Source organism: Cyanistes caeruleus, chromosome 2 (assembly GCF_971803275.1).
Source record: "Cyanistes caeruleus chromosome 2, bCyaCae1.hap1.1, whole genome shotgun sequence".
Taxonomy (NCBI): Eukaryota; Metazoa; Chordata; class Aves; order Passeriformes; family Paridae; genus Cyanistes; species Cyanistes caeruleus.
This window is the reverse complement of record NC_141702.1, coordinates 111,931,493-111,954,609: the sequence shown is the minus strand read 5'-3', so window position 1 is coordinate 111,954,609 and position 23,117 is coordinate 111,931,493. Positions and strand designations below refer to the sequence as shown.

Sequence of the window (23,117 nt, the reverse complement as noted above, 5' to 3'; positions counted from 1 at the left end):
TCTATCTACCTTAATCAGACAAACTGGGGATTAAAAAAAAGGACTAATCTGCTTGTTGGCCATAATTGCATTTCCTCTGCAAATATTAAGTTAGAACAATAGCAGTGGCTTTTGTAATAAATTTATTTTTAAATGCTTTTCATGTGAATGAGAGAAATGTGTGTTGCCTACCTATGGCTTAGAAGAAAGAAGTGAGGACCATTTTCCCAAAAATGCTCTTTTTTCTTCTTAAAAAAAAATAATCAAGAACAAAAACCTTAGAAAACCCCAAAAAAACAAAGAAGTTGTAAAGTAGGTGGCCAGATTTGTAGGTGGTGGTAGAAAACCTGAATAAAATAATTAAACTTTAATTAGAATTTATCCAACTTTTATCTCTTTGTTGAAATGTTATAGGGATCCATAGTAATGCCTAACAAGTGCTAATAATGTCTGGCTAGAGGCAGCTGGGACTCAGTCTAAGGCTTAGCTCAGCTCTCATTAAAGACAAGCAATCATTCCACGTTTTCCATGGATCTCACAAAGCTTCATGGGTTTCAAATGGCAAATCACTATGGCTCTGACAACCACCTCAGAAGACTTCAGAAAACCTGTATGCAAAGCTGACATGTGAACGGCTCCAGGCTCTGGTCCTAGAGGACATCTCCCTGCTCTAGTATTCCTCCAGATTTCTCCTCAGGGGTTCAGTTAGAAAGTGAGAAGCCAAAAACACAACCATGGAGTCAGATGGGCTTTTTGGAAACCACCACGTTGATGGTTTTGTAAGATTCACGTTCCAGGGCATAACACCAGTCACAATTCGTAAGTCATAAACAGACAGATCCTTCAAATTATGCTTTTCTTTTGGTGCTTGCAATTCTTGTGAATTTTGCCCCCTTGTTTATTTGTTCTGGGAGTTTAATGCTTGAAACTAACCGACCTACACTTACAACTTTAGATGTTTTTCCTTGGATTTGTGAAGTTTTGTGTATGCACCTCAGGACAGACTCTACCTTTTGGAGATATATAAGCTATTAATGGAAAAGCTGTACCAAACTCACTTAGATGGCAAACCCAGGCCCCCAATTCTGAGACCAGCACACTGCTTCAATGGGCTGTGTGACAAATCTAAAATTACCCTGAACTTACCAGCCTGGCTGGCTATTGGAAAGTGTTTCCTAATGATTACTCTCAATCCTTCTCCAAGGAACAAAGTCAGTTGGCTTGGCAGAAGGGCAGCAGGTGTGTCTGCCAGCCCTTCCACCCCAACCACTGCATAACCTCCAATCCAGGCTCTCCCAAAGGCCCTTTAGAGCTCAGTACCTGTGCAGAGGGCTTGGAGAAATGCCAGCTGGGAAAGGTATAAACACTGACAATCAGTGACACCAGCATGCCAGCAAAGGGCAGGGTCTAGGAAAGTAGAACCAAACACCAAACTGCACAATTCCCATCCAGGGGCATTTCCAGAGAAGTCTTTGCTCAGGTGGAACAGCCTGGTCCAGCAGGATGTCCCACTGCCTGTGCAAGGCTGATCCAAATAAAAGCCCAGGTGTTCTCCAAACAAAGATGGAAACATAGATTCTGTTTGGGGTGGTGTTTATTTTAGTTTGAGAAGCTACACAAAGAGAGAACAAATATACATTTCCATGAGAGAAGGGAAAAAAATAAAAGAGTATCCCATTGTGTCACCCTCCTAATACAACCAACCGTCCCAACCCGAGCCACAGGACTGGCTGCTCCCCAGGTAGGCAGGGAGCTCTTACTCCAAAGGGTACAACAAACATCTGTAACATCTGCCCCAGGGTCACACACCCCCAGACACAGCAGTATGGTCTTTTTTTTGCATATGTGCACGTACATTTGTTTTTGGGAGACAACGGAAAGGCTGATGCAGAGTCACACGGGTGAAACCCACAGCTTTAAAAGAGGAACAGCTACTGATGCACAAAAGGATCAACACACCCACATGGCACAGACACTTCCTCAATGGAGTGGTTACTCTAAGCACAAGGTTCTAACCTGAAGGCAGATACCTTTGTATTAGTGATACTGGATTGTACTGGAGTGGATGACAGTGAATTTCAGAGTTCATCTTTCTTTTTATTAAAGTAATTAATCAAATGGTTTAGCATATAAAAATACAATAATCCTCCCTCCTAATTAGAGCAATTTGTGTTCAGGTAGAAATAAAAGCACACACACACATACACACTGCAGGATTGCTGCCAGAGAGCTCACAGGATAAAGAAAAGAAAACCATTTTCCTTGTCTCACACTAGGACATCACATTCTCCCTCCTGTCTCCAGGGATAACGGAGTCTTTCAGCTTTGGTGCATAGTAATATTTGAAAGCCAAACAGCAACTTGGAATTTGTCCTGAAGAGAACCAGGACAAGGCACCTTTAAGGATAATAAGGCAGAAGGGGACTCCTCATGTGCAGGGGTGGTCCTGCTATCCCTGAATCTGAGGGATTAATCAAAATCTAATCAAAGTCTTCATCCTCACAGAGTGTGAGTCAGTTTGCTGTAACCAAGAAGCAGTTCAGGAGCAGAGGTCTGCTCAGCTACTTGCAGTGCTACACGTGGTCTCCATCCCATACAGCACCACCTTACGAGAGTGCAGCCAGGATAGTAACTGAGGATGTCTAAATAAGACCGCATTCTTACAAGAATGGAGTTCTCATGGATGGCAAACACATCACCTCCACAGCGGCCTTCAGGGAAGACAACTCAACAGAACATCTGTTGTGGAGCAGAGCAAGGAGGCAGTGATGGCTGGGCCATCACTTGGTCATAATTATTTGACTAATTAAGTGTAAAATGTCATTAAAGTATTGCTTTCATGAAGCAGGGTCTGTTCAGACACTCTCCAAAGCTGAAACCACATCTTTGTTTCCTCCTAAAGGACAGGAAACACTCCCTGTCCTCACATGGGGCCAGAATATCTTTAAGTTTGATCTATGTACTATAGGACCCTGATCCTGCTGGGATCTGGGCAGACTCCAAGGAACACAACAATCTCTGCAGGAGGGATATGGAGAAGGTAAACTGAACAAAACATGAGGAAGTTGCCTTCTGCATCAACACCAACCACTAGGAAAGCACTTTTTTATTAGAGGCACCACATCATAAGAATAAGTAAAATACCTTTAGTTACAGCAAAGAAGTTTTAAAAGCATTGCTTGACTGCTGCTTTGCTGATAATGATCATCTTTAAAGGCCCAGACCATTCCTCTATGCTGCTATGGAGGTATCTCCATCAGAAATCCAGAAACCATGGAAAGCTCAGGAAATTACATCAATGCACATCAGTGAAGGCTCTGCCTGTCCTTTTAGTGGCATTCCTTCTGGTTCTTAAAAAGCTACAATCCAAACCAGTTAATATCTGGAGTATTTTTTTATGGTTAAGCACAACTCTTTTTGTGGGATTCAGATGTATAAACAATTCCTTGAGAGTAGAGTTCCCTTAGTCATTTCTTTCTGCAACATGTAACTACAATTAAGCTGCACGCACATGCCATATGCAGTTTAGTTTCAGTTACTAAATACATGCTTGGCAAGGAAGAGCATTACTTTCTCAGTGTTGTTTTACCAGAAGGAGCAAGTGAAAGCTATCCTAAGGAACATCTAATACCAAATTTCTTGGTCTCTGTGGCTTAAAACCACACCGTTAACTTTGCATTACAACAGAGTTGGCTCAAAATCCATTTCTCCATGCTGGGTCCTGTAGCCCTGCTTGCCTTGCAAGCAACATTTGTGGCCTTGGGAGACAAGTATAAATGTTTCTTGAGTAGGGTTTTACATAAGGGCTGTTGGCCTGTTGAAATGTCCACAGTCCTCACCTCCTGCTGGCACCAAGATCTGAGGTTAAATACAAATGAGATTTCATAACTGTTAAGGATGATGCATCTGCTGACACTGAGATATAATTTGATAAGTAACCACACTGTGAACTCTTGAATATAAGATTTTTTTTCTTTTCCTCTTAAAATCTGTACAGAATCAAATATATTTATAAACCCTCAGATGTGGATTTTTTTTAAGGAGGTGATAATTATTAGCTAACAATGAACCTGGCTTTGGGACTCAGAATCTGCTCTTAGCTGGCTTGGCAACTTTTCACGTGACTCAAGAGAGAGTTCTTTCACCTTTTTCTGTATTCATTCACTTGTGCAGCTGTGAACTGATGCCTGCTGGTCACAAATGTCTATAAAGACCCCATGCAGAGAACAAATTCTGTGTTAACATTAACTTCCCAAGACAGTGCTCAGATGTGAAGACCTACGGGAGCCAAATAAGGCTCTTGATCACTTATTGTCAGAGTTAAAATATTCAGGGGCAACTGTCTCAATGTGTTGCCCAATGCCTGGAAAAAGTTTTAGATCATTTGTCAAACCCTTTTCCCTCCTGCCAGAAACTGAAGCAGCAAGTGAGCATGGCTTTCATCAATATGCTCCCACAGATAACAAGTTGGTCTTTGTCCTCGGAGAATAATGGTCTCCACGCATTTATCTGAGGAGCATTTGTCCTAGCTATCCTGCAAGGAGGAATGTGGGTCAATCCCTGATCCAGAACTGTACTGCTGTTCCTCTGGTCATGGCCAGCAGCCAGCAGCAGCTTATCAGAGCTCCACGCTGGCCCTCTGCATGCTGCCTTGTTGCACTTCAGAAACTTCAGCACTCCTGCCTCTCCCTGCAAATCCCGCCCAAGCAGCAGGCAGGGATTTGCGTTGTCTCTGCTACATGCCAGACAAATGCCTGCAGCCTCTTTGATCCTATCCATATCAAAATGGCAAGGAAAGATGCTTCTTTATCCTCTTGCTTACCCTGTCTTCTGTGACGGTGCTCCTGCAGCCTTCCAGCCCTTCCTTCTTTTTCTCCACCTTTGTCACTCATACTGACAACAAGACAACTTGTTCTTTGAGTTGAAAAGCTCTTTCTCCCACTGAAACTAGTCAGGAACTAAGCTGTCAAGACTCCCAGTTTAGATGCTGAATCCATGGTGATGTCTGGTAATTTACCTGAGCCTAAGCTTTCATGGCATGTCAGGTGGAGATGGAAGGAGGCAGAAGATAGAACAGGGCACTGTGTTGTCCTTGACTAAGTCACATCCATTTTCTGAACTGCACCTCACACTGACACCAGCTCCCCTGCTCCCCCTGAATTACCCAGAAAATGCATCCACCTGATTTCCTTTCCATCAGTCATTCCTCCTCTAGCACAATGCAACTCTGCATACTTTCATTATTTGATTCCTTTCAGATTTTTGAGAAGTTCATTACTCTTCAAGCTTTACTGCTCTGTGTCTTAAGAGTGCTTTCTAAACATTGCAACTATCTTCCACACTATGGCCTGTGAGAGACATGTAAATATCTGTAAACCTGATTTACAGAAAAGGAAGCACAGGTATAGGACTAATGCAATCTGCCTAATTCTGTGCTGTTCATCTGTCACCAGATCAGTCATTACAGGCAGCTCTGTGATCATGAACTGCCAAGGCTCTGTCAAATCAATCTAGATGTGACAATTTTTCTTTGGTGAGAGTCTCTATGTTGGTCTTTTGACTTGGTACCTGAGGCCCACTGCTCACTGCCTGTGGGAGGGTCAGGATTAAAAATTATCATTTCCAACAGGATGATTCTTTACAGTGGCTGCAGAAATGCATTGTGTTAGCAGAGGATTAGAGTGCAAATTTAGCCTGTTTAGGACTGTTGACCAATGCTGCAAATCTTTGCAGAAGAGGTGGTGGTTTTGTCCCTTTTGCAAGCTCTTGAGGACACAACCTACAACATATGGCTGGGTGGTCAGTCACAGAGATTACAGGGACTTTGGCTTCACTGAAAGAAGAATTGCCTAAATACCTCAGATTTCATTGTTCTTGCTGCAAGATGAAGAGGAACCACAGGAGAATGGGAATGGTGACACTGGGTCATGTCCACATCTGGTACCAGCCACAGCAAATGCCCAGGGAAGAGCATGGGAACAGAGCAAGCACCAGGAAAACCTTCCTACCCCTCACACCCTCCCCTCCAATCTCTCACCATCTCTAGCTCAGGGCCATTGCCTCCTCAGGACTAACCAGAAAAGACAAAGCAGAGATTGTTTCACCAATTGATGTGGTACTTTGGCTGGCTCCACATCTCTGATATCCAAAGGACACAGTCCTGTTTGTCACATCCCAGCAGGGGAAGCCCTGGGATTGGCTCTAGTCCATTCTCAACACAAAAGCCATCCTGACTGCAAGGGACATCTCCAGAGGAGTTTGAAGTTCTTTGCAATTACCAACACCAAGACTCAGCTAAAGCTTGTAGGAATACAAGATCTTTACTGAAAATACCCAAGAAGAGTCAAGTCCTGGCACCTTCCACCGCCCACTACAGTTTTTCAGGCTACAGCCACATCTCACAGCACAGAACATGCACCTTTCTCAATGTGAGTGACACATACTGCTCTGCACTCTCAGAGCAACTCTGAATTACCAAGGCTCACAAACCTCTGCTGAGTTCAGGACAGGAGAAAGGCAGAATGCAAAATGGAACTCTCAAAACTCTTTGCATTCTTCCATTTATTCCTGAGGCATTGAAACATAAAAAGAGCATAGAGTATTCCAGGAAACAGGATGACATCAGGCAGTGATGAAGCACGGAGTGAAATGACATTCCTACAGAAGAAATAAAAGATGGTTCAAAATGGTCAAAGAAACTTCACTGAAAAAAGGCTTGCAAACTCTTCAATATTTCATAGGAACACAGAATCCACTGAGTTGGACGAGACTCATGAGGATCATTGAGTCTAACTCCCGGCCTTGCACAGGACACCCCAAAAAACACACCATGGGATTTCTGTGTCTTTCTCTCAAAAGAGGGTAGGATGTGAGCTGAGGAGAGAACTTGTACCTTCCAGAAAAAAGACAAAAACAACGAAAAATCCAACCTAAAATCAAATAGAAAAGTAGTGTTTTGTATTTCTTCTATTTAAGAGGAACTTCTTTCCTCTGTCAGGAGAACAGAAATGTATGTCCAGTCAAGAGACATTGGAGTTAAGTACCACACTTGGCACCAGATTTGTGGAGTGCCTGGCTAAGAGCAGAGCAGAGCAGGTACCCTTGGCTGCACCTGCAAGGCTCCTGGAGCCTTCTCAGCTCACAGCCTCCTGGAACAGGAAGCTCCCAGTGTAACACATTTACACTGCAGGTCAAGAACAGCATCTCAAATTCATATCCCTCAACTGCCCTCTCATTTTTCCCTCAGTGGCCTTTCTTGAAGACCCTGACCATTTAAAGCAAATGGCAAGTCTTCTATCTCATCAGGCTTTCCACTAGGATGCACATTGTTACAGTGGCAGTTGTTGGAATGTGTCACTTTTTACAGTCTGAAAGAAAGAGGGCAATATTGGATCTCTCATATTCCTTCCTTAAAAAAACAATCCAGGTAGAGTGTTCTAGAATGCATCACAGCTATTGTGAGGAATGGGAACAACACAAAAAAAAAAAGTAAGAAATGTAAATTCTGACACAAATGATAAAAAAATGGCCAAGAAGATATTCTGACAAGCAGCACCCTGCTTCCATAGATCCCTCTTGTTCCGCACAAACAACAAAAGAACTGGCAGTTCTTTTTAAGTCTAAAGTAGAGCTCCTGTAAGACTACAGATTTCTGGCAGGTTAAGAGCTGAATACTCATGGTTCATATAAATCCTATGATATCTGTTTCCAAGAGAAGGAATGTCAGATTTCCTTGATTGAATTCCTGCTAAGAGAATGATCTGACCTCATTAAATCCAACTGCTCTAACAAGCTTTACCTGGGACTAGACATTCACACTGATGCAAAACATGGCAATCCACTAGTGGGGACTGGGAGAAGTGTTCAGAGAAGACTCTGAGCTTTTGCATTGCTATTGGAAAATACCAACACTGGGGTATTTCCTTTAATTTTCCATTTCCTGGGATCCCCTGTCAGGAACAATGTGCCACAGCCTGTAGGATGCTGCTACAAGGAAAAGGCACGCTCTGGCTGCAGCACCAAAGGGAAGAAGGATCATATGCCAGCGCCAAAGTGCTGCCTTGCAAGGAAGCCCAGCCTTTGGGTTTGCCCAGGGCAGTGCTTTCACCTGTGGGTAAAAAAAAAAAAAAAAAAAAATTTAGATGTGTTCTTCTCTGAAATGGTGCTGATGCCTCATGAATTGTTATTTTAGTGCTGCCCTCAAGTCCTGATCCTAGCTGCATGTGTCACAGCGAGGGAGAGAATGACAGAACCACAGAACGTTGAGGGGTTGGAAAGGACTTTAAATATCACTCAGTTCCAGTCCCCCTGACATGTGCAGGGACACCTCCCACTAGACCAGGTTACATCCAGCCTGGCTTTGAACAGTCAGGGCTGGGGTATCCACAACCTCCCTGGGCAGCCTGTTCCAGTGTCTCACCACCCCCACAGTAAAAAAAATTTAATATCCAACCTAAATTTCATCTCTTAGTTTGTACCCACTGCTCTTTGTCCCATCACTACAGTCCTTGACAAAGCCCCTCTCTGGCTTCCCTGTAGGCCCCTTTAGATACTGCAAGGTTGCAGTGCAACCTTCTCTTCTCTGGGCTGAACAGCCCTCACTTTGTCAGCCTGTATTTGCAGTGGATGTGGTCCCATCCTCTTCGTGGCCCTCCTCTGGACTTGCTCCAACAGTTCCATGTCCTTACTTTGGGAACACCAGAACCGGACACAGTATTCCAGGGGGTCTCACAAAAGCACAGGAGCTAAACATCTGATGAGGGATAAAATGCAACTACAGAACACAGCCCACAAGGGACAGTCAGGATTTTCAGCTTCCTTGAGACATCCATATACTATTTTAAAATCCAAGTACCTGGTGTTTTGGTGCATTTCGATATTTCAAAGAGATATTTAGACTTAAAAATGTGCTTTTGGTTTCCTGAGTTGAAAGGAGTCGGGATGATTCTAACAGGAAGAAATGCAAAGTTGATCTGTTGGGCAAAAGACATCCCTACAGAATTGTGTTTGTCTCCTTCCATTTTGAAGATAAGCCAAGGAATGACCACATTTTGTGGACATGATTAAAAATAAACTGGTTAAAAAGAAACTCCACCTGCAGTTTCCCAGTGGGCTGACTAATCCTTTCCTACTTGGACTGTCTGCATGGCTCCAGTGCACAGCCAGTCATGATGCACTCACTGCACTCTCCTTCAGGGGTGGACACGTCTCTGAGCATCTTTCTGCAAAATTCATTGTGTCCCTTTACCAGAAGGGATGCTTTGCAAAGGAAGGTTTGCTGCTATGCAATTGGAATTGCCTCTTCCTAGTGCTGATATCTTTCCGAGATAGATTCCTCTGAAGCAAGAGAGGAGCAAGAAAAAAGGAGACTTTAGCATTACTTTATATCAAAGCTAAGAGTAAATATATATTGTTGAATTAACAGTGTGGAGATGGACCACATGCAATCTCTTGTTAAGTAGCCAAGGGAAAACATCACAAGTCCAAGCAAATCTTGGCCTGTGCAGTCATAATTTTTTAACTATTAGCATCCAAAGAGTATAAATATAAATCAATAGGATCTTTGCAATGAGTTTGCCAGACTCTGTTCAGGTTTGGGATGTAAATTCAGGAAGGTCACTGTAAAGGCAAAAAGGAGGAATAAGAATCCAGAAGCATGTGGCTGAGTCTTAAGCAAAGGTTCCCATCTGCCATTAAAGCATTACCCTGGCTCAGCACTACCCACAACTACTAAAAGTAAATTGCTGCCAGAAGAACATTTATGGCAGGACTAAACTCCTAGCAGGAACAGGTAGCCAGCTCCCACACAGAGATCACTGGGATTATAAACTCACCTCTTCTCTTCCCTTTTCAAGCCAAGACTCAGACTTGCCCGTCATTAGTTTCCACATGATGTGTGTTCAGAATTTTTCCTCCCCTATTCAATTTAGCTGGAAGAGAATATGACTAAAACTGTTTGGATAGACCCATTAAATAAACATGAACAAGACAGGGTGTGCTAACAGAGGATCATGTGTTTTCATGAAGGGAACTGACGTCTGCATTTATGGATGTTGTCACAGGCAAACCTCTTTCAGACATACTAAGGCTGGAACAGACTCTACATTTTTTTCAGCCCCAAAGGGTTTACTTGAACAAAATTTGTGCTTCCTCTGGATTTTTTCCTTAACAGCTTGGTTAGAGGAAAGGAGGAAACCAATCCTTGATCTGCACAAACATCTCTTTTTGGTCCCACAGTTTGGGAGTTATTCACCAAAAGGTAGGAAAGCTGCTATGAGCTGCAATGAAATGGGAGAATGAAACAGATCCCTATAAGCTATCAATTTAGGTATGAAACAAACAAAAAAAAAATTAAAAATAGAAAACAGCTGTTTTTAAGGACATGTTCAATGTTTTTAATGGATCGGAGAACATGAAAGGAAGGGGAGTGGGAGAAAAATGTTGCTTCATATCATGGCTGTAATGATCAGTGTTTCCAGGCTAGAAAACAAATTTAAGCAACATTTTTACCCACTCTGGAGTTTCTAGACTGCTTCACCATTCAAACAGCAGCAAAAATAAGCTTACTAATTTTTCCCTACAATAAGCACATACTGAGTATGTCTACCTTCCTACCTTCAACCCATCTGAGCCATCACTAATGGAAGTCTTGTTACACCAGAAGCCTCAATGGCAGTTCTCACATACATGTACACAAGTGTGCACGCGCAACACGTATACATGTACACACACAAACTATCAAAATACTATTATAAAGCGAGTGTTCCTTCTCAGCACCCCTTCTCTGTCCACCCCACCTCCCTCCCCTTCCCCAGGCCAGCATATTTCAAAACAGACTGGAACCGAGCACTTCCAAGAGCCATCCAGCCCCTGGTCGCACTGCAAACGTCTGGGTGCGTTGGTAAGTCCCTGGGCCACTTCTAGGACTGGTCTTGACGAGCGGCCTCGAGTTCACAATACTGATTCCTTGGATTCAGGGTCTGCTGTGCTGCTTGTGTTGGAAACTGGGTTTTTGTGGGTTACCAAAGGTGACGTTTCCGCTTCAGACTTGCTGTTTGCAATTGCTTCTACGGTGACTTCCTTTAGCTCCTGCTCTCTCTCTTTCTTGTCTTTTTCGTTCAGGTAATTAAGGATGCCCGCTCCCAGGGCATCCCCTTCCACATTGACAACTGTGGTGGTTCGGTCCCTGGTGAAGATCAGAAACAAAAACCAAAGCAGCAGGCTTTTAGTTTTAAGAGAGTTACAACACAGTAAGGGGGGCTGATTCACCCCTGCTGAACCACTAACATTACTGGAGCTAGACAAGGGAGATGTAGTTATCACAGGTGCTTTCCACAGAAGTCTCATCACTATTTCAGAACTAAAAATGTGTGCCAGAGCAGGTTTAAGGTCTATCTAAAGTCTGTCACTATCAGCTGGTTCTGGTCTCTCTGTGGGTTGCAGCAATGGTACAACTCTTTGTCAGGCATCCTCCTTTTCACAAGTTATCTCCTTCCTCTTCCCTTTCTCCAGGCCAGCATTTTTCAAATGCATGTTCAGAGCAGGAACTTACTTCAGGCTTATCCAGAAAGTGACTCAGAGCACCCAGCTCTCTTTTTTAACTACTGTGACTGGTATCTTAATCCAAGCACCTACTTAAGGGATCCTTCCAAAAGGAGGTAGAATGACTTGTGTTGTCTGCATTCGTTGCCCCTAGCACCTGCCCTAATTTTTGGTCCTACAATACAAAACTAGTGTGCCAGGGGTAATGGAAGAGATTTATGGGTCATAAAGATGAACAATGTTTTCATGTGGCTTTTGAGACTTGCTAGTCATTCTGCAGCCTAACTTTTAACAGAGGCTCAACTTGTGGTTGTGGTTCTCTCTGGTAATTAAACAGCTGTCATTAAAGCAAGACATGGGACTCCTTCCCCCTTTTGTTACCACAAGGCTGAGCTCCTTGACGAGAAACTGTTGACCACAGAGGGATGCTACCAATTTTAAAAGGAAGGCAACCAGCACAAGACAGGCTGAGAGCAGCCCAAATGAAGGGAAGGGCATGTTTTTCACTCTTTTTTCACTTTTGCCTCAAAGCACTTGCAAGTACCGCTGAGGAATGCCCAGCCACTACTGTACTTCCTTAGAAAGACAGGATAAAAAGGTCTAGCCACTGCTTTGCCTGTATCTCCTGTCCTCTGGAGGTGGCTGATCCCCAGGAGGTTACAGTAATAAAAAGTGTGATGACCTTAAGGAAGCTGTAGGAATATGCTCCAAAGACCCATGTTGTATGGGAAGGGAAAGTAATACAGCTGCCACCTTCTCCAGTCTCTGAAATTCAAGGGTATCCTCAGGAATCCTTATTTCCATATCTGCTATGGGAATGCACCATCTATACAGAGGCTGATGTTTCCAAAAAGCAATGCCGAGGGATTAAGTGCAGTTTAAACCAGGAACTGCCCAGTAACCCATCAACTGGAAAAAAATTACCTAAGCAGGATTCACTTGACCCAATCTGGCCTCTTACTTCTTTCCCAGAAGACAAAAAGGAAAGGTGGTAATACTGTCTACTAAACTTGTGGCTCTCAGCAGCATGTTCCAGCCACAACATTGCTCACAGCAGTGACAAGTGCCACAAACCCTCCATGCTCCTGCCCTGCCAATGGACAGCACCCCTCCTCTATGACATCTGTGTTAGTGCTTTCATCAATCTTGAAACTATATAAGAAAAGAAATCAAACAATAGCTGACAAGAGCTTCTGATGGAAACTGCTTCCCACATGTGACCAAGGAAACTTTCCACAACTGATATTATTCAAGAGTCAAATTCCTTTGTCTTCCTCTGCCCTTCTACTGGCCAATTCATTTCCAGCAATATCAACATCTTCTAAAGTTTTAACTGACTTTTTTGACTTTTAACAACTGTTCTGATGGGAATTGAAGCCAAGAAAAAAATACATTTCTACAAAGGCTGAATAAAAAAGCTGAAGAAGGATTTTAGCATATTGACTGCTTTAACTGGGAAGACACCACCTTTTCCATTCCCCATCAAGAGTTACCTGTCCTGTAGACAGACGTCTTAGAGGGTCTTATTTTATACTGGGTTTTATTTTATACTGGGTCATATCTGTCTGTTCACCATGTTTCCAGCTAAACATGCTACAAGGATGCTGCAGTGAGGTAGATGTCCACGTAACAAGTGGAAGAAACTGCCTCAAGTTGCACCAGGGGAGGTTTAGATTGGATATTATAAAAACATTTTCCATGGAAAGGGTTGTAAAGCATTTGAACAGACTGTCTAGGGAAGTGGTAGAGCCCCCATGACGTGGCTTAATGGTGAGCATGGTGGTGGTGCCACACTGGACTTGACAATCTGAACGTTTTTTTCTGTAATTCCATGTTTCTGTGCCTTGCAACAGCAGGTATTTGAGGCCTGCAGTACTCACACGATCCAGTCCACGGCCAGGATGAGGGACAGGTCGTTGGTGGGCAGCCCGATGGCCTCCAGGATGATGGCGATGGTGAGGACGCCTCCGGCAGGGACCCCGGCCGCTCCCACGCTGGACGCCGTGGCCGTCACGCTGCAAATCAACGTCCATGCCTGGTTAGAGGAGCTCCCAGCTCCCTGCTGCACTCTGTCACGTGCTTCCCCACCATGGGAATTGCAAACAAACACTCCAGCATGGGACACACGGAGCATTTGCTTCCCAGGCAAACCTTTTCCTGCCTGCTGATGCAAAGGGTACAGAGGACAGGGGCTCAGCAGGGATCCGCAGCAGTTACCGTGGCAATGGCTCTGGGTTCAACACCAGGACTGCCTTTTCAGGATAAGAAACAACCAACACAACTGGATCCTGCTGCCTTACTAACATCCCCAGCTCCAGTAGGCTGAGTGACTTACACCTCCTGACACCACATGTATAAAGGCACTCTGCCATGCAGGGTACAGCACCTTCTCTGGGTCTTGTTTGCATCCCAACACAGACCCTAAGTCAGGAGCTGGAAACCTGCAGTGGATGTCCTCAACCCACCTTTTTGTGTGCAGGTGTCTGCAACTGAGCTTTCCTTGGGCTATCACTGCATCATCCTCAGACCTGCCTTCACACCTGATTCACTGAGAGTACCTGAAAAGCTAATTTGGCTACCTACCAAAAAAACCTCAATGCCCCAGCCCTGCCTTAAACAGACATACTGGGAAACACAATCAAGAAGGAACTAAAACCTGGCCAGGCAGGGTTAAAAAATGCCAGGAACCAGCCCTAGGAAGCATCTGGTGGACGCAGCTGTGGCTGCTGGGCACAGTGAGGAGCCACTCCAGTGAGGAGAACTGCTTGTAGCATCTTAATTTAAGGGATTTTGAGGAGAGAAATGAAGATAACAACACTTCATGAGGTATGGAACAGAAGAGGATATTCCAAGCATAGAGGGGAGAGAGTCTTAGAGAAGGAGGTAGGAATGAGGTGGAGGGGAGAGAGTCTTAGAGAAGGAGGTAGGAATGAGGTGGTGGAAGGGATAATGGAGCAACGCAGTTAGGAGGGGAACAACAAGAGATCTGATCAGGAAAGCCAGCAATGTGATGGTAGGAAGGACAGAAGTGAGCAGGAACAGAGTCTTTAGTATGAAATAGATGCATAAAGAACCAAGGAGATGGCAGGAGAATTTTCTAAGGCATCCAGAGGGTGAATCAGGGGTTGCTTTCTGGGCAGCACAGAATGCCTCAATTACCCAGCCTAATGGTGACTGGAGGATGGAGGAGTGAGATGCTTAAGGAAGGAGAGGAATTTCCTGTGAAAAAGAGCTTTAAACAGCTCAAAGTCTGTTTCAGAATTCAATTACCCCTCCCAGGTTCCATCTTTTATTAAATCGAGACTCTGGCAAATCTTGTAAAGGTTTAAAGACTCCATCCTTTAATCACCCTATAATTATGTTACATAGCAGTTTGTAAGCTTTAGATCAGAGATCTGGAATGCTAACTGTTAGTTATTAATGGAGAGACCACAGCTTGAATGTGTCTGGGGGCCAGAAGGATGTGGTTGCAAGCAACTTACAGAATTGTGAAGATCTGCCCAGGGTTGAGGTCGACATTGTTCAGCTGAGCAATAAACACAGCTGCCATGCACTGGAAAATAGCAGCACCATCCATGTTTACAGTGGCCCCAATGGGAAGGATAAACCTGCTGATCCTCTTGTCGACTCCGTTGTTCTCCTCAATACACTTGATCATGGACGGGAGCGTGGCTGAGCTGGAAACAGAACAGGGAGAAATGAAACACAGAGCACCAGGGTGCTCTGAATGCCCCAGCACTGTCTCATGGCTTTCATGTTTCTAGCATGCTGCAGACAGGACTGTCAAGACAACAGTGCCATTTTATAGTTTCATATGATGGCAATGAGGGACCCTCCACGTTGAGTTTTGAGCAAAGGTATTTAATAATCTGCTTTCATCCAGAAATAGCTGATACAGACTTTAATCTCCCAGGAGCTACAACTCATGACTCAAACACAGTATGCAGCATTACAAGGCTGTGGAATGAACAAGTCTCAAACTACAAAAATACAATAACAGATGCAAATATAGCAGGGGAGGTTGGAACTAGATGATCTTTAAAGTTCCTTCCAACCCAAACCATTCTATTATTCTATGATAATATAAACACAACAGATGCAACAGCAATCTCTGTTAATGTTGTATTAGGACCTCAAATGAACAGAAAAATAATTAAAAATAAAACATCACTCTTGGATTTATTTCTGGCACTACAAATCACATGGTTTTACTCATAAACCCTCTCCTACTGTGCAGAAAGAGAGAATTTATGAATAGTATTTCAGGTCCTTTGACAGACATGCACCTACTTTTAGAGATGATGAAAATGATTTGCCATGAATTTAATGATTTTATATAGAGATGTTATTTGTTCAGGTGTTATAGATATGTTATTTGATCAGGTGTTTGTACTTGAGAAAAGTGTAAATGACATGCTCAATCATTTGGTTATGAAAAATAAAACCTGATCAGGCCAGATCTTTGAAATACATACTAATGTCTTTACACTAGAAAGCAAGTCTGCTTTGCTCCTACAAAATCAGTCTAAATTTGTTCCAGGTCCTTCTGAACTTCAAAAGTAAACTTCTGAGGACAAGTCCCTCACTACTGACCCTTACTTTACTTCAAACTGAAAGAACAGCTGGCAGGAGCATTTAAAGACAATATTTCCAACTCAGCATCATGCTACGGCCCCAGCATTTTGAGGAATTCTTTTCAACAGCATGTGCTGTGTGGCAGGCTGATGACAGTAGTGAGACTATGATCAGAAGACTCTTTTTGCAACCTCAAGAACAATATTCACACCTAAACCTAAACCTGGATACAGCCAGTTTAGGGTGACAAACATAACCAGGCTATAATCCCAGAAGTGCCACAGAAACCCACCTGGAGCAAGTGGCAAAGGCAGTGGCAAGTGGTGTGATAAGTCCTAAGAGAAAACGATACGGATTTTGCCGTGTGGCTGCAAAATAAATAAGCGGCAGAATGATTCCTCCGTGGATGACATGGCCCAGGATAGAGGCGAAGATGTATTTTCCCAGACTGGTCACCAGAAGCACAATATCTTCCATTTCCACAATCTTGCTCCCAACAAGGAACATAATGCCAATAGGTACATACCTGTGGAAATGAAATATTGGTTGTCATTAAGTACAAACAAGAAGCTTTGGAAAACACAACATCTTCCTTCCCGGAGATAACACTCCACTTAAGAATCTGATGCTCCTACTGAAAGGTAGTTCCTTATTCACCACAAGCTCATGATAGCCAAATTTGGAAGGCTTTTCTCTAAGACTCTTGTTTGGTGGATGATAAGCAGTCAAAATTTAAAAGGTTTGCTCACTTATGCTCTCAGAGACACAGCTAGAAGCGTGCCAAAGGAAAGGTGAGTGGGAAGCAGAAATGCTGCCTGGAGCTACCAGGACAAGACACCAGTGGGGAAGGGAGGGAAGGGGAGGGAAGCATTACATCACTGAAGTAGAGAGGGGTGAAAGAGTTGGGTCTTACACATGCAGAAACTCCCAAAGGAGTACAGAGTCAGGTCATTAAAATCACAGACACGCTGGGTGCCAGCTTAGTGGAGGTTAAGAAAAAGCTGTGCACATACCAGAGAGCTCAGCTAAAGGCTGCTGATGCATGTGCCAAAGACAGCAATTAACTCTGCTATTTGCCTAAAAAGGGATAAGTTAAATGATCAGGCTTCCAGAGCTTCCCCCAAGCCAACAACCAGGCACTCACACACATCCATTCCTCCCATCTAGAAACATGCCACGTCAGAATTTGTTTGAGATTTGCTTTGTCAAGAGTACCTGGAGCTGCTCCAGGGGAAGGGCCATCTGCAGGCCACAGCCACACCTCTGGTCCCAGTAGTGCAGCTGGGATCAGCCCTGAAAAGACTGAACTGCCCTCGAACCAACAGCACAGCAGCTCTAAACAAACTCTGTCAAACACTGCAGGCCCAGGGCCAGCTCCTTCCTAAGTTCTACTGGGATGTTTGTGTCCGAGTACCTCTGCTGATGCTGTCCACGCTCCATCCCTTTCTGCTTCTAAGATTAAGAAATACTAGAAGATCACCCAGCTCCCCAAAATCCTGCCCCAGGAAAACATGTGGCTACAAAAGATTTGCCTGTACTCTCAGGAATAAAGAATCCAATGTCCATGCTCAGAGAAGCTGATTTGTGGAGTCAGGACAAACTTCAGAAGGTCATGCAAAAGTCTGGAAAGGTGGGAAAGCCTTAAGGCTGCTCAGATCACTCACTTCTTCCTGGCCTGCCTGTCCCTCAGTGTTTCTGCAGCTCCCCTGTTCCATGCAGAGAGCACTTCCCTATGTCCTAGATCCATGTGATCCTCTGTCCTCCCGTGGCCAAATCTCTAGGGAGTCCTGTGGAACATTCCCTACTTAGCCTCTGCAATTCTGCCTTTGAACTGTGTTTCTGAGGACCCTGATTAACCAGATCCAGCTGAGCCCTGTCCTGCACAAGCTGTGAATACTGAATTCCTCCCCTTGAAGAGGGAGGCTGGAGAGGAAAGAACTGAAAGTTGAGACCAAAGTGCTGCTAAGCACGAGAGTGGCTCTTGAACAGGATCAGATACGAGCTCAAGCTGCCTTTGCTCCAGGTAGTATGATTTCACCATTCCAAAGTATCCCTTGGGAAGCACATACAGCTTGACAGATTTTGAATAAATACTGGACTACACAAGAGCCTTAAGGAAGGAAAGAGAACAAGTAAGGGCTTCACTGTTAAGGGTCAGCAGTGGTCCTTATAATCCACAAAATAAAGGATTACATACCAACTGATTGGCTTGAAGTGCTAGCACTGTAATAAGCTGAACACATTAACTGCCTCTTATCAGTATTCAGTGTCCAAGGAATTACACTCAAGAGCAAAAAGCTTAAGCGGCTTGGAGACTGAATTTTTCAATGCCTTATGATAGCAACTAACACAGAGCTCTGCCTGTGTAAAATCAGGTGTTTTTCTAAAACCCTCCTACTTCTTAGAGAAAGGAAAACAGGAGGAATGAAGAATGCAGAATGAAAGAAGAAAAAAATACCTCTGCTAAGGTAAACTAACAGCTTTTTCACCAGCTTTGGAAAGGGAGTGATGAATGTCCTGCTGTTAATTTGTTTGCTAGCTATCTTTATGAATATTTTTTATTTTGTATGTCAGATGTTAGTACTGTTGGTTTCACAGGGGCAGCCTAATTCAATACAGCTACCCAAGGACAGCCTTGACACTGCTCTGAGGCCCAGGTTCATCCCACCTGATGGAAAACCCAGCCAGATGGCTGCTCCTACCCCAGCTTAGGTGACTTGAACCACTCTCTAGAGGTGCCTGCCTCCTTCAACTCTGGTTTCTTGCCTAATGATAAAGTCCAGTGTGCTCCAGTTCCTAACAGAATTTTTTTGGCATCAAAAGCTTTGTGGGATTGATAAGAGCAATATTCATCCCATAAACTTTTCTAGACTCCAAGGAATTAAGTGAAATAATGTATTTGCTTATTAATAGGCAGGAATAAAAAAAAAAATCAGCCTTAGGAAATACTGAGTTATCTTTCCCCTAAATAATCAAAAAGGAGTTCTGGAGAGGACTTATAGGCAACCCTTTTAAGTTTTCCAGCCTGATACCTTAAGCTATCTGTGACTGTCTCATTACAGGGTACAAGCAAGGAGAAAAGACCCCATTGTGTGACACCACAACATTCACTTTTGCTGGGATGAGGGATTTCACAGGAAAAAGCCAGAAGAGAGATAAAATGTGAGTTTTCTGACCTGAGCATAACACTGCAGTGCAGATGCATTTGCAGCCACACACTTACCACATAATCCAGGTAACCAAGACCATTGTTGCCTCATTGAATGAGTTAAAGAAGCGAATCAGATCTTCCCCCTCCTGGCCAAGCTTTTTCAGTGCCACTCCTAAAACCAGAGCAAACAGCACCAGTCCCAGGATGTTCATCCCTTTGATCTCAGTACCGACAGGGATCTGCAGAGACAAAAAAAAAAAAGAAGGCTAGTTACATGTGAGAAACAAAACCTAGAGTCACCTCATTTTGTTGCTGTCTGATTGATCTGAAATCAACACGCAGAACCTATTTCGGAAAGGAAGAGCTTATTTTGTTGAAGGGAATCAAGGAGATTGGGAGTCTGAAGACAGTTCAGATACAAATCCCCTTAGTTACGAGCTGGCATGGATTCACTGGAGAAGGAAAGGCCTGGTAATACCTGCCCTTGTGCCCTTCAATACAATAATTGTGTTCTCAGTGACCTGAACAAGAAAACTCCCCAGTTTACTCAGGACTTTACTGCAACGATGATAGCAAGGTGAAAACCACAAGAAAATCACCAACATTATGAAGCAGAAAGAGAGGAGAAAGGCAGGCAAAGGCAAAAAACTGTGGCAACTTAATCCATCTGTCCATGTCAGCTGTGGGAGATGGAGAACAGAAGAGAGATACCTGTTCCCCTTGTCAGGAATTTGTCACTGTCTGGGAAAAGTAAGAGGATAAAAACAGGATCCACCTATTGACAAATAACAGGTCTGCTCTGTTAATCCTTCATGGTTTGCTTCTCAGAGAAAGCCAGAGCTCTCTTTGGCAGTGTAGTATCATATGAACTGAATGAGTGCTCTTGTGGCTACATAAAAATATAATTGTTTTGACAAACTGGGGTTTTTTCTCTCTGAGTTGGCAGTACAAACACGTCAAATTGTTGTTTTATTTGGAAGAACTTCTATAACAGATGAAGTTTGTGTGCAAGTTTTGGCCTTTTGGCTAGTTTAAGTGGACACTAGCTCAACACTATGAAAGAAAAATACATTCTGAGCTAAAAGTTTGAAATGAATATTGACTAAAGAACTCAGGATACCAATCTGCTAAATCTGATAAAACCAGCCTGCTTAAGATTTATGTTTTTGCTGGAAGTACACTGCTGAACAGGACTGTCTCTCAATGTCAGGTGGAAATAAAGTCCTGCAAGGAAGGGGATAACATGTAAATTACACAGAAAAACAGGAAAGTCAAACTGCTGTTATGAGAAGTGTTTACACTTTTTTCATTCACTAGGTAAAAAATAATTAGATATGGAATCTGCAATTTTTTATGGTAGTTGCTTGCTCAAGACTAAGCTGCCACATCAATATATTTGATTCCTGATTGAAAGAACTGAGAACAGGGACAGATATTAAGCATGAGGCACAGTGTATCTCCAGAGATGTCTGAAGAAACATGCTGTCTCACACACTAACACTTTTCTGTCTGGATAGTTTTGGCTATAGTCTGTTTTTTGTGACTGAAAGCTCTAAATTCTTCTGTGGTTAAAAAAGTTAAGACAAAACAAACCTCCTATTAATTAAACCATCTGTATACATGGGAAGTTGTTTTATAATATATATATAATTTTATTCTGTGTTCATTTGATACAGGTGTAATATGAAAAGTTCAGCTGGAACAGAATTTTACCATAATGGGCCCAAACCATCCCTAAAAAAAAATAAAAAAAAATATCTAAACCCAGTGAATACTCTTTTGTTTTGGTTCCCATTCTTAAAAAAAATATATAAAACTTTGCTATGGAATAGAAATTCAGTGTTTCAGTGCTGTAAGAGCCCAGCATTCTGACCTGGATGTTGCTGGGAGAGAAACTTTATACTCTCCAGAATGACAGCATATGGTTTTCTCTCACATTTAGAGAGGTCTCTGTCCACCTTGCTCCCAGCACTGTGGTAACTGCTGATGCTGTTCTCCAAGTGCTCACACTCACCAGCACTTCAAGCCTGGATTTCATGATCTGGGGACCCCCTGAGCTCTTAGTGACCAGAAGATGACTGTGTGCTGCTGTCAAAAGCAGTCTCATTATATTCACTGCCATCCTGTCCCCACTTTCGGATCTCGCTCTCCCCCTTGCCTCTCTCCCTCCGATTTCTTTGCAACACACAACATTCACCACCACCTCCCCACACTGCAGATGTAGGCAAAAGATGCACCACTTGCCTAGAGTAGTAACTTATTGCAAGAAATCTCTCCCTGCAAATCCAGGGGACAATCTGCAGCATTCAGGGAATTCCACCTCGTTGTGACACAATTTGGAATGAGTCCAGCAGAAAATCTTCAGCGGAAGATCCTCACAACCCCGGCCTCTAAAACTGGCAGATGCTGAACAGCCTTTTTGTACTCTCACAGAAGAGTGCATCACCCCAAAGGGGCAGCCAAACCAAGCAGCATTGTGGACACCAAACAAAAAACAGCTTTAATGAGAACTTTGTTCCTGGACAAACTATGGGACACGTTATTGTTTGCCTGAAATTATGCATTCTCTTAGGAAGATTCATGTAGCTCTTCTGGTCCTTGAATCCCTCTGAAGATCCCATTGTTTTTTTGCTCTTGAAACAAAATGCTTATCAAGGAAACAACTGCTGACATTGAACAGTCCCAGTAGTAGGGGGCTGTAAAGAAAATGCAGCCATGTGATGTGAGGAAGAAGAGCAACCACTGGTTTGTGTATTTTTACTCCTCTCCAAAGAGGAACTGAGCACCCCCAGGCTCCCTGTGCTGCAGATGGTAAAGTGAGATAGTCTGTGCCCCAGGAAGTCTAGCTGCCAGAGAGAGAGAGGATGTAGCCATAAAAGCTGGGTAAACATGAGGTGAGCATGTGAAACAAAAAAAAAGGACATGGCTGAGCAAACAACTACGTGTCCCACTATTCATTTCATTAGTGAGAGAAGACAGGGCCTATTAACCAATGGGGGGAAAAATAATGGAAAATTTTATTCTACACTATTTGTACGGAAAGTTGAAGGAAAATATTTCTCCATTCAGATATTCTGCTGATGAAAGAAAAAAAGTAGATAGGAATATGATCTTATTCCCCTGGAACCAAACTTCTGTCACTATGATATCCAAAAATCACACTTTTCTTTCCAAACTTAATCCTCATCTATCCATAAATACTATGGTCAGACCAGTACTGAAACTGAGCTAACAAAACTGAGAATGATGCTCTCTTTTTATTTGGTCTGTTCTTCCCCAGAGACAGTAGGGCGTCTTCTGGAATTAAAGAAGCTCAGTGTGGTTTTGCTCCAACAACTTAAAAAAGGTTTTGGAAAAGTAATAGCAGAAATAACCTTTACATCATCACAACTCTTGGCAAAAACAGACACCAATGGCAAATTCAGAATATTTTTTCTGATGTTACATCAAACAAGAGACTGATAAGCAGGAAAAAGAAAGGAAAAATAAAAAAAATGATGTTGCATTTTAAAGGGCCAAATGATGCATTCTTATCTCTTAAGGAAAAGTGATGGTGTTGAATAAGCATTAAAAAAAGTACTTGACAGCCAACACTCTATCCAATGGATATGGTAAGCCTTAATCTGTGCTCGGTCGCTACAGAGCCCGCATCAAACCTGAGAGTGAATATAAATAAAAGATTTACTCTCCTTTCACGTACACTTGCTTCAATGTCAAATAACTCTGCACTCTGCAACAAGCACACAAATCTAAGGGCACGTTGCTACAGCCTTTCATAGCCAATGTGTTTCACAGCAGGAAGCTGCAGGGCCATGCCCTGCCCGAGGACACGAGGGCACAGAGAGAGAAAGTGCTCTTTTGGGATTCTGCA

The 23,117-nt window shown here is 43.2% G+C and overlaps 1 protein-coding gene across 3 annotated transcripts in view; it reads right to left on the bottom strand.

Moving 5' to 3' along the window:
• SLC1A4 (solute carrier family 1 member 4) overlaps positions 1-23,117 on the bottom strand; it is a 43,159-nt gene that overhangs the window by 7,998 nt on the left and 12,044 nt on the right. For 2 of the 3 annotated variants that reach the window (XM_023923217.2, XM_086879237.1), the window contains 5 exons: positions 19,319-19,485; positions 16,388-16,621; positions 15,003-15,197; positions 13,401-13,535; positions 5,239-11,164 (listed from right to left, as the gene is read on the bottom strand). In XM_023923217.2, the coding sequence (XP_023778985.2) occupies positions 10,930-11,164; positions 13,401-13,535; positions 15,003-15,197; positions 16,388-16,621; positions 19,319-19,485 (966 nt within the window). In that variant the 3' untranslated portion in view covers positions 5,239-10,929. Of the gene's footprint in view, positions 1-5,238; positions 11,165-13,400; positions 13,536-15,002; positions 15,198-16,387; positions 16,622-19,318; positions 19,486-23,117 lie in introns of those variants that run through there. The other variant, XM_086879236.1, reaches the window with a different exon arrangement.